Source organism: Octopus bimaculoides, chromosome 6, assembly GCF_001194135.2.
Source record: "Octopus bimaculoides isolate UCB-OBI-ISO-001 chromosome 6, ASM119413v2, whole genome shotgun sequence".
Lineage (NCBI taxonomy): Eukaryota > Metazoa > Mollusca > Cephalopoda > Octopoda > Octopodidae > Octopus > Octopus bimaculoides.
Genome location: NC_068986.1, coordinates 62,356,791 through 62,369,535, shown reverse-complemented (window position 1 = coordinate 62,369,535; position 12,745 = coordinate 62,356,791). Strand labels below are relative to the sequence as shown.

The following is a 12,745-nucleotide window of genomic DNA, read 5'->3' as shown; positions in this document are numbered from 1 at the left end:
ATATGTGTGTATGTATGTATGTGTGTGTATATGTTTGTGTATCTGTGTTTGTCCCCCCAACATCGCTTGACAACCGATAGTGCTGTGCTTATGTCCCTGTAACTTAGCAGTTCGGCAAAAGACACAGATAGAATAAGTACTAGGCTTACAAAGAATAAGTCCTGGGGCCAATTTACTCAACTAAAGGCGGTGCTCTAGCATGGCCTCAGTCAAATGACTGAAACAAGCAAAAGAGTAAGAGTAAAGCGTATACATGTGTGTGTGTGTGTGTTGTATTGTCTCCTTGCCTTGACATCATGTGATAGTTTTTAAGCAAGTGTCAATGTCATGCAAGTCATTGCCTACATTTCCAATCTTTTCTGAAAACATGTCTGGGCATAAGGGAATATTACCTTTCTTGAATGTTGGCAACAGAAAGGGCATCCACACATTCTTTATTCTTTTTTATTTGTTTCAGTTATCTGACTGTGGCCATGCTGGAGCACTGCCTTTAGTCGAGCTAATTGACCCCAGGACTTATTCTTTGTCAGCCTAGTACTTATTCTATCTGTGTCTTTTGCTGAACTGCTAAGTTACGGGGGTGTAAACACACTAGCATCGGTTGTCAAGCGATGTTGAGGGGGACAAACACAGACACACAAACATATACACACACATACATATACATATATATATATATATACGATGGGCTTCTTTCAGTTTCTGTCTACCAAATCCACTCACAAGGCTTTGGTCGGCCCGAGGCTATAGTAGAAGACACTTGCCCAAGGTGCCACGCAGTGGAACTGAACCCGGAACCATGTGGTTGGTAAGCAAGCTACTTACCACACAGTCACTCCTGTGCCTATATAAAATCTGCCTTAACAAATTCCATCCAATTTGAAAGAAAGAAAGAAAGATAGACAGACAGATAGACAGATGGACAGAAAGATAGATGGGTGGATAGAATGAAATTTAGATAGCCAAATGGATAAATAGATGGATATATATAGAAGATGCTTGCCCAAGGTGCCACACAATGGGACTGAACCCAGAACCATGCAGTTGGGAAACAAGCCTCTTGCCACACAACCACACTTGTGCCACCACACAGCCACACCTGCACCTCCACACAGTCACACCTGTGCATCTACATAACCACACCTGTTTCTTTTTTAGCCCTAATTCATGCTTGTTTGAAGTGACACATAATCAAAGACATCACAGACCTTGAACATTCCATTTGTTTTGACAGGGAAGGAAATGCATAGTATTGTCTATGACTACCCCATCCATTGTGATACCCCTTCTTCAAGATATTAGGGTTTGATTTGAAGGAGCATTGCCTATCATTTCTATGATCAATATTCTATGAACAAAAGTTTAGTTATCCAGTACCTTTCCATAAGTCTATCTGTGCCTTCACCTTCTGCTATAACCCTTTTATTACCATAATTATCATGATATATACTGTGTATGTATTTTAAATATTTTCTTAAATAATGAAGAAGTTGAAGGAATTTAATAAAATAACTTTTTCCTTTGTTAATTTAGTGTTTGGAACAGAACAAAAAGTTTAAATAATAAGCACTTTAAAACAAAAGGAGGTTGTGGTGGTGGTGGTGGGGGGTTCTATTATCTCAAAACAAGAGCTGATCTCAAGATAAACAAGTAGTGAAAGAGTTAATAAAACTTTATTAGAACTATCCAATGACAACTTTTTTCTCATTGTCATAATTGTTTTAATTATAACTACTTTATGTTTGTAGGAAACAATACTTTGACAATTCTTGTAATTGAATCACCAAACATGCTAAAGGTGGAAGCAATAAAGAAACGGTTAACAAATATGCTAGCAATACGCCTGAATATAAAGAAAGAAGATTTACTAATTGATGTTGAACTAAAGAGTATAACAAACATGTAAGTTTTCTGTAAAGTTTGATCTTATTTTAAATTGTTTCATATTTCTGAGAGAAAGAAGAGTCTGTTACATTAATACTTGTAGTGTGGTTATCATTGTATTTGTGAAGAAAAAAAGAGGATGTGAAGCATATTTTGAGAGGAAAAATGCATGATTCTTTTCAAATGGACTATTTATTTGATCGTCATATTTGTTTTAATTTATGTCTGTCAAAGTTTTTTTGTCGCACCTTCTGTGGCTTCGTCAGTGACTCTCTATCCCATGTGGCTCCTCTTGTTCTACTTATTCCATTTTGTCCTTCTGTGGTATGTATCTCTATCTGCACATATGTTTGTGTGCATGTGTGTGTGTGTGTGTGTCTATGCATTTAATATGCATATGTATTTGTATATTACACTGTTTGTACTTGTCTTATTTTTTTCTCGTATTTTGTCTTTAGTATGTGTATGTATGCTTGTATATTATGTGTGTGACCCGTAATCTGCCTGAGTGTCATGTGTGTTGTTAAGATTCTAACATCTGTGTTGTCAGCTGAGCCGCCATTTTCTAATTGAGTGTGTTGGTAGAACATTGGTGAGCTTTTCTCCTCCTTGAGTTCCTACCAGTGTTCACATATCTGCTCACCTATGCTACATGTTGTTTCTCCAATGTATGTTGTTGTGTCCTGTTACTGCTGTGTCCCTCTGTACATCTTATACTATAGACTACATTCCTGGTTTTACAGTTTATTTGTGGGTTTACTCTGCACACTATATCAGTTTCTATCCATACAGGGGATTCTTTCAAAGGGGCATGTTCTACAGATCAGGGATTTTATGGAAGTCCCTGGTCTTTCTACTACTTTAATTCGTAGATTCATGGGGAAAACTAAGTACACAGTAGTTTTAGGCACAAATGAATGAAAATCCAATTTTGGATCCTTTGCAAATAGTGTTAAATTGAAAGCAGTGAAAAAAGGTTGTAAACGTTTTTCAAAAGTTTGAAGTAGGAAAAGAAATTTATGGCAAATGTACTAGCTGTTAGGTAGAATGGATCATATGTACTAGCTGTGAGGTACAATGGATCCTCAATGTCTACAAAGAGAAATATACATCTTAACCTAAAGAAATAACTCTGAAATTCTAAAAATGTTTTCCTCTCCCATTATATAATTCTGATCTGTTGTAGTGGCTAAGAATTTGATTGGACAAAGTCCAACAACAATCATCATGCTTAGGCCATTTGAACAATTGTATGGACCTGCAGGACTCATGCTTTTCACTTGAATATCTTTGGTTGAAATATCTTTAACACTGTTTTACAATAACTACTGTGATATGCCTATTCGCATGCAGTTGCAATTAATGTCAATACATCTTGTGAAAATTCAAATGCAAACATGTCAGCAAATGTGAAAATGCTTGAAATTTGTACTGCGGTTTTAGATGTTGAAATGAAACAACAGTTATCACAAGTGCCAGGAATTATTTTAGCAGAAGTAAACTTTTTTTCGTTCAAGAAAACGTTACTGTGAGGTAACTTCATCAGAAGAAACAAAATATTTGAAGCTTGGAATGTTTTCCTCACAATATCTGAATAGCTGCACAGGTGTTAAGATCTGGTTGGAAACTGGACATTGCAAACTTGCAAGTGCTGTTTTTCATTTGGTAGTACCTCCATGGGAAGTGGAAAAAAATTCTAAATGCTAGTTAATACAAAGTCATCTTGGTGATGAAAAAAATTTGCAAAGTTTTTGCTGTTTTTGTCCAGTACACCCATTGCTAAAGTAAATCAATTTAGTGATAATGAGACATAGCTGTTTCAAGAAATTGTTGGTCACTTTTTGAAAACAATGAACTGAAAGTGTCATGTGATCACTGATGTAAACAATTGATTGATGCTATAATCATTAACATATAAAACCATTAGGTGTAATGTTGCTTGAGAGTGGAACACTTGCACAGCACAGCATCTTGAATGATGAAAGAATAGCTTTCAGTGAAGTCTAAAACTATTAGGCAAGTACTTTCAACAAACTGTTCTTTTGCATCATTAAAATGTTGCTTTGATAATTTGTGATGAAATAGTGAGAAGTCAGCATCTGTAATCTAGAAACCAATTCATCTAGAAAATGCTGAAATGTGAGCTCACTCACACTGTGAGTTTAGCAAAATCAGTTGCTCCCACTGACTGATGCTGATATCATCATCTGCCTCATATTGCTCTGTAAGAAGACTCCCTAAGTGATTTCTCAATGTTTCACTGATAGGATAGTTAACAGTGGTTCAACATGCACCCTTTGACAAATCACAAACCAACATTGACATCAGTTTTCTGTAATGCACTTCTTTACTGACAGCTACAACCATGAGTTTGACATTTTGATGAGCTGACTGATATCATATCTCAAACAGACAGGCTGCTTTACAATGAACACTGCTTTTGTGAGTGCCTCAATCCAGCTTTTCTATGAGTCAACTGTATGAAACTCTTTGAATTATAGAATTTATTGCAGCTAGTTTCTTCCAGAAAAGAGTTTACATTTTGCTATTGTTTTCAAAGAAATACACCACTTCCAAAGGATCTAACATTGAATTTTCCCTCATTTATACCTATAGATATTGTGTACTTGGTTTGTGTGGAAGCGCAATGGCCCGGTGGTTAGGGCAGCGGACTCGCAGTCATACGATCGCGGTTTCGATTCCCAGACCAGGCATTGTGAGTGTTTATTGAATGAAAACTCCTAAAGCTCCACGAGGCTCCGGCAGGGGATGGTGGTGAACCCTGCTGTACTTTTTCACCACAACTTTCTCTCACTCTTACTTCCTGTTTCTGTTGTACCTGTAATTCAAAGGGTAAGCCTTATCACACTGTGTCATGCTAAATATCCCCGAGAAGGGTACACGTGTCTGTGGAGTGCTCAGCCACTTGCACGTTAATTTCACAAGCAAGCTGTTCCGTTGATCGGATCAACTGGAACCCTTGACGTCATAAGCGACGGAGTGCCAACAACTTGGTTTGTAGGATTGATTAGTTAATAGCTTATTTTAGAGGCAAATAACTTTATGTTAAGAGTTGAAATCCTTTTTATCTGAAAATCCATGTTCTGTTGATATTTTTTCAAGAAAACTTTGAAAAAAATCATTCCACATTAGATTTCTGAGAATCAAACATGGTTGATTTGAGTCTAAAGCCATTTTTCAATAATTAATAATTCCAGATCTAAATATTTTCAATTTTGCAGTATAATAAACATTTGTGTCTTCTTTCAAAATATTACTTGAAACTGTTGTAATGGCTGTTGCAGGATGCAATATTTTGAAATTGACTTTTCATTTTTAAGATCACTTTGAAAATAATTGGGACATCTATAGTCTTTTCACTATTATTTGTTTATAATCCTCAAATTCAGCTCAGCTTCCTACTTTGAATACCCATAAAATCAGAACCATATGTAGTTAGGAGCTGAAATTTTTCAGGATTGACTAGGAACCAAGACAACTTATCCAAGGAAAATTTTCAGGCAGTTTGAGATACCACTTTTCAATCTTGGTTCATTATTAGCTGGTGTTCAAATCTTGGCTACACTGCTCATTACAATTACATTAGCTCTTCATTAATTAGTATGTAGTTTACTTCACAATTTAGACTTCAAATGGTAAAGTTGATAAAAGTTAGTAAAATCCTGATGTGGTACAACTCATTGCAGCAAGCAGTGGAAGAATGATTTGATAGCTTATAGTTCTGGGCTCAATTCCTCTCACAATTCTTCCTGTGATAAGACAACATCATATCTAGGAGAAGATTTGCCTCTTCATTACTTAAGTATTTAAGAACCAGAGATAAGCACCAGTACAATGGATTCTTATGATTTGAAAAATAATTAGTTTTATGACTAGTAAAATTTATTAACCAACATTTTACTGGTTCTATCATAAGGTCAAAGAAATGTGAGAAATAAAGCATTGGAAAAGTGAGCTTTCATTTACTTTATCATCTTCTTTTATTGTTGTTGTTACTGTTTTCGTTTAACCCCAAGTTAGCCCTGATCCAGCAGACATATTGTAGAAGGAAAGGCAAAAATAAGGATACCTTTACTTCAAGACAAAATCAGAACAGAGTATCCAGCTTTGCTTCTTAAGGATTAGCAGAATTTGTTGGCCATACCTACACATGTACACTACCCCAACTTCTGGCCAGAAACTACTCTCCCTCAGAGACCCCTTCCCTACATCTGTTCCCCTCAATGTCCTGACAAAGAATGCCCCCACTTCCTGACATGACATCACTTCTCGTCACTTCTGGTCCCAATGTCTCCCTTCACTCTTCCATACATCCCACCTGATCCAAAGATCACTGCCCCTCTATGCTATTTCATAATCATCCATCCACCTGGATGATCTAGTGTACCAAAATGCTGCCTCGAAGGGGGAGATTCACCTCCTCTCAGTCATGGCTTTGATTGTGCAATGGTGTCATTTCATTATCCTATTTCCAACTCTGAAGAAACATCTGATGTTTCATCTTTCAAGCATCTCCTTCAACTGTTCTGAATGAAATGCTGTGCTACTGTCCATCAATAGTTCATCTACTGGCCCTCTTTCCAGGAATATTGTATTCATCACCTCTGTCATCAACTTGCTCACATAGTCAACTCACTCACCTGTCCATCCCACTCTCTCAAGCTTGCTTTGAATACTCCTTCCATATACACATCCTTCAGTTACTTTTTGATCTTCTCCACTTTCAACTGATCCACTTCATCCATTTCTAGATACAAATTCAGTGCACTTACCTCAAAGTAAAGTGGCAACTTTGTCACAAGCTTTACTATTTTTTTTATCCAGACTGCCACATCATCTTCCTCAGAAAATGGTCTCAAAATGTCATTACTGATCCTTACCCTTATTGCCATCATGAGCATCAGTGGTAGAAAGGCAAGAGATAAAAAAAGAAATATATTCTAATGACAGATAAACAGCAAGCCGAAATAGTAGAATGAAAGGCAAGAATAAGGATGCTCTTTCTTTCAGATGAAATCAGAAATGAGTATCCAGCTTTGCTTCAGCAGAATTCGTTAGTTGTATCTACACATGTACCCTACCCTAACCTCTGTCCAGAAACTATTCTCCCTCAGAGATCCCTTCCACATGTCTATTCACATTACAAGCACACACACATTTATACATCAAACAGACAAGCAAAATGGTTCATGGATATATTTAAAAGAGTATTAAACAAATCATGATGCAGCATTGACACAATTCTTGAGGGTTTATAGGATAACACCAAACCCAAACACTTGTTCAGGCAAGTCGCCTGTGGAGAAATAAAGTCAATTTTTGACAAGTCGTTACCAGGAAGAAAACAAATAGGGAAAACACTACAAATACGACAAAGTATTTTAATATCAGTTACAAGGTGTTTTTCAAAATATATAAAAATGGAAGGGAAGGTTGGGAAGATAGAATAGTAACAAAATGAAAAGGCAAAACGATGTGTATGATAAGAGGCAAAAAATGGGAACACAAAAGACATTTAAACCAGCTAAAAAATAGATATACGGAAGAAAGAAAAGAGATACCCATGGAAGTACTCTATGATACCTTTGATGTTCCAACACCACAAGAAGTTGAACCTAGGTGTAGCAGCACAAGAAAGAGGAAACAAACAGAATGGTTGGAAGTAGTGCCTAAATGGAAGAAATATTAAACTTCCCTAGGAAGTTAAATCTTAAAGGGGGAGATGTTGTGGCGAGAGTCATTGACACCCATGTGAGATTGGAAGAGTGGACTAGCCAAACTCTTATAACAATTAGTTGAGATGAGATAGGTTGTAGGAGTCATTGAGAGTTCATGGAAGTTGTAGGAAGTCGTTGAGAGTTTGTATTTATTGAAGTATCGTGTTTGGTGGAGTAATTTGAAGTACATTGTGTGAAAACAGTTGTGTCTATCCCCACTTCATGAAATCTGTATATTCAACATATAGAAGGATATAAAAGGGACTATTTTGAAAGTAAGCCTCATTTAATCATATTCCATGAGAGCATCTCGGTCAGCCTATGAACTTTTCAGTCAACCCTCATATCAAAAAGTATGAGAATAAATGCCTTCATACTATCTAACACTGCCCATATTGAAATATTCCTATTCAAATTTAAATCTCATGTAAAATCTCATTATAATATTAATTTATAATCAGTATTTATTTTTCTTACTTGGGTTGGTTATTTTAGATCAATTGATTCTCTGTATCAAATTCATCATTATCTTTCCTCTGAACGAAACACCAAGACAATTTACCAATATATAATGAACCAATAAGGAAGCATCTATGAGGTCACTCCTGCTAGGAACTAAATTGCCCTCAAATGACATCCTGCCACCTTAGAAAATTGGGGAAGCACTTACTAGATAATATAGTTGTATAGATATCTATAGAAAGACTGAAGGTTTTCAGCTGAAATGCCTCTGATTATACTTATGTTTAATCAGAGCAGACCTGGAGCCCAATATATGCACAGATATTTTATTAAACCCTCTCCAAAATGCTTGATTATGTTGAAAATCAATTGAAACTAATTAGAAATACATTGATGAAAGTATTAAGGTGTTATTTTGTTATGACTTTCTACATTTTAGTTTCAAATTCTGAAGGGCTTCACTTTTCCCTTTCATCTTGTCTCAATAAAATAAATAAGTCATATACTTGGAGAGAATCATCAATTCACTCAATACATGACTCACACCTGGAAATGTGTGACCTCATGCCAAGTTAGGAAGTCATTGTATGTTGTTGTTGTTGTTGTTGTTGTCATCATTATTGCCATTGTTGTTGTTTAGCCTCAGATTAACCCTGATTAATCAAACCTATGATCAAAAGCTTTCCAATCAAGAGCATCCTATCTTTCTCCAAGCTAATACATATAGGACTACATTATCCAGTGTGTTCTTCTTTCTTTAAGACAGTAAGATATGAATTTGATTTGAAGGACATTTGACTAATAATTTTCAGTGCAAGCAAAAAAATTCCTTTGTATTGCTTATCATAAAAGTTGTCAACTGTAGGGGCTTACAAGTAACTTATTCCCCTTGCTAAGGATGCTTACCACATTTCTCAGAGATAATCATCAATCATAGAATAAAAATCAGAAAACTGAAGAAAACAATGGTCTACATCAGCAAAAATCAGTCAACAAGGAAGTTCTTGATAGTTGTTGACATGGCTATGTAATTAAGTTTGCTTCACAATTATGTGGTCTCATATGTGGTACTACAACATAGCATCTTAAGCAAGTGTCTTCTACTCTAGCCTCAGGTAGACTGATACTTTGTGGGTGAAATTGGGAGACAGAAATTGTATGGAAATCTGCCACAAATGTATAAATGTGTGTGTGTGTATGTGTGTTTGTAATGTGTATGCTCGTGTCAGTCTATGTCTGTGTTTATATTATCACTTAAAAAACAATGTCTGTATTCATATTCCAAAACTTAAAAGTACATCAAATAGAGACCTCTACGATAAAAGCAAATCTTAAAATACTTGGATCATAATGATAAACTAAAATCCTTCAAGACTAGGCTTCACATTTTCCAACAACCAAATTCATTCCCAAAGCACTGGTCAGCTCAGGGCTGTAGTAGAAGACAGCTGCCCAAGGTATCATGCAGTGGGACTGAACTCAAAATCACATAGTTGTGAAGTGAACTTTTCAACCACACAGCTATGCCTTACATGTGTCAAGTCATGGAAATAAACACATTCATTTATTCATTAGTTTATTTTCCATGGATACTATTACCACCACCACCACAACCAACACTACACCCTAACCCTAACCATTCCTACTAAACACTACAAAGCATAATCAAATTGAGAGAAATTATATTTCTAGTTTCGTTTTTGTATTTGGTTTGCAAGATTCTTTATCTAAATTCGTGTGTTGAAGCATATTTTATTGTGTCTAGGGAGAGTTATTCTCTTTTAGTACCTTCTAACTTAACACACTCACTGGTTCAATTTCCACTCATTTACTTATTTATTTTTTCTAAAATTTTTGTTGTGTCTTGCTTCAATAGTTGTTGACTCTGTCTCAGAGCTGCATTCTTTTTGTTTGTTTGCTTGTTTGTTTATTTATGTGTGCAACAGTGTACATGTGTATACACATATGTAAGTATGTATGTATGTACATGCACATATGCATGTGTGTGTATGCATATATGTATACATGCGTGTACGTATGCATGTATTCTGCATATTCATGTGTTTGTGTGTTCATGTGGGGTGGGGAGCCTCTTTATGACATGGTGGAACAGAAAACTTAACAATCCTTAGCGGAACAATCCACAACTGTTTTGCTTTACTGTTGATATGTAGATGACATTAATATTCTAGTTGGGATGAACTCTAGTAATTGTAATGTAGAAACTGAGATGAGCATAATGGAGAGCATCCAGCACATAGCTAACTCCATCCACCAAAGTATCAAGGTAACTGTAGATTAGGCACCCTAATAATAGACTTCCTGTCCTTGATACTGAACTTTGGTTAGAGACTGTAAACAGCAGAGTACAGCTCCTCCACTCCTATTACATGAAACCCATAGCTTCTAAATATGTTGTTCACAAGAACTCAGCTTTGTCACACAACATAAAAATCAACATATTGATAACAGACTCAGTTAGGATAATGAACAACATTTCCCACTATCCGAATCCTATGAAACAAAGAAACAGAACTTCATGCACTGCATGCAATTCTCTGGATATGACCAGAAAGATAGGGTTCAGGTATACAGGGGAGCTAGAAAGAAATTAGATAGCATTGTATGTAATGAAACCAGTGGTACTTTACTTTCTAGATATAGAAGTAAAGACTGGAATAGGATACAAAGAGTTTGTGATGAAGCAAAGAGGGTGAACACATGGTACAAGACCAACAAATATCAAAGAGTGATGTCTGTAGAGGCCACAGCCCATGGAGAACTAGCCCAAAGATTTAGGAAACCTGTGAAGGAGGCCAAACTCAACATTAAGATCATTGAAAAGCTAGGGAGCTCCATCAGATCACAACTATGTTGGACGTACCCCTTTGAGAATACCATATGTACCAATGATAACCGCATGGTATGTAAGATTAACCCTGGAATTAACTGTAGAACTAGAAATGTAGTCTACAACATAAAGTGCATAGAGGGTGCTTGTAAAGACAAGAACATGATATACATAGGTGAGATATCTAAAAGCATTGCAGAGAGACTAAATGAACATTTGAAACAATATGACGACAAAAGCAGTCCTCCATACTCTACCAACATACCAAAGACCAACATGGAGGCACACTGGGCCAATTTGACATCCGCATTTTATCCAAACACCCAAAGGACCCAACACTCAGAAAATACAGGAGTACATTCTCATAAATGAAACATCCGCAGTACTAAATAGGAAATATACAGAGAAGGTAGTCATACTCCAATATCCACAGTTCATATATACACTGGTAGAGTTGTTAGTAGGCTGTTATATAGATGTAGATGTGTGTGTGTATATATATATATATATATATATATATATATATATATATATATACTTTATTTAAATGCAGCAAAAATATAACAAAAAGCTGTTACTTAGAGTTTCATGTTCCCATTCATCGGACAGTTTTGTTAGAAATGGGAGAGAAATGACGATGCAATCAAAACTAATATAAATTAAAAAAACATGAATCTGTTCCATTGGTCGTTTCAAATAACAGTCTTAGGTATGCAATGAACAAAATAAATAAAACAAATGAATTCAATATAGATTCACCCTGTTTAAAAAAAAATCAAAGAAAACCTTAAATTGAAAAGTGGGTTCAAAATACATATTGCAAATAATTATATTCGAATTAACACTCAATTAACACATTAAAATTAAAATAAAATTTACACTGCATTAAAATAAAAAATAAAAATTTTACAACTGTATATAGGCATACAACATACATATATACATCAAAATACACAGATGCATACATACAGACAATATACATATATAGGCATATATTTGTAAGACATAAATACATGCACAAATACACCTGTATACATATACACATATGCATGCAATTATGCTCGCATACGAAAATTATTCAGTGTTGGAACAGGCAAGTGTATCTGAAACTTATGGAGGGGGGAAGTAAGGGTTGAGAAAAGTAATGTATAAAGGACATTACTTATGTAGAAAGGGAGAAAGTGTGATTTTCGCGAAGAAAGAAAGAAAGAAAGAAGGGAAGAAAGAAATAGAGAAAGAAAGAGAGATAAATACATGCATATTCATGCATGTATTTATGTCTTACAAATATATGCCTCTATACATATATTGTCTGTACGTATGCATCTGTGTATTTTGATGTATATATGTATGTTGTAGATAGTCTAGTATGCGTATATACTGTTGTAAAATTTTTATTTTTTATTTTAATGCAACGTAAATTTTATTTTAATTTTAATGTGTTAATCGAGCATTAATTCAAATATAATTATTTACAATATGTATTCTGAACCCATTTTTTCAATTTAAGGTTTTCTTTGATTTTTTAAAAATAGGGTGAATCTATATTGAATTCATTTGTTTTGTTTATTTTGTTCATTGCATACCTAAGACTGCTATTTGAAATGACCAATGAAACAGATCCATGTTTTTTAATTTATATTAGTTTTTATTGCATCATCATTTCTCTCCCATTTCTAACAAAACTGTCTGATGAACGGGAACATGAAACTCTGAGTAACAGCTTTTTATGTTTCTGCTGCTTTTAAATAAAGCATATTACTCTACCTCTGGTATTTGAGAACTCTTTTTTCCACCTTGTTGCACATTT

General features: G+C 35.2%; 1 protein-coding gene across 1 annotated transcript in view; it reads left to right on the top strand.

Moving 5' to 3' along the window:
• LOC106868711 (complement component C1q receptor-like) overlaps positions 1 to 12,745 on the top strand; it is a 200,156-nt gene that overhangs the window by 130,233 nt on the left and 57,178 nt on the right. The window contains exon 6 of the mRNA XM_052968783.1: positions 1,749 to 1,902. Within this exon, the coding sequence (XP_052824743.1) occupies positions 1,749 to 1,902 (154 nt within the window). The remainder of the gene's footprint in view (positions 1 to 1,748; positions 1,903 to 12,745) is intronic.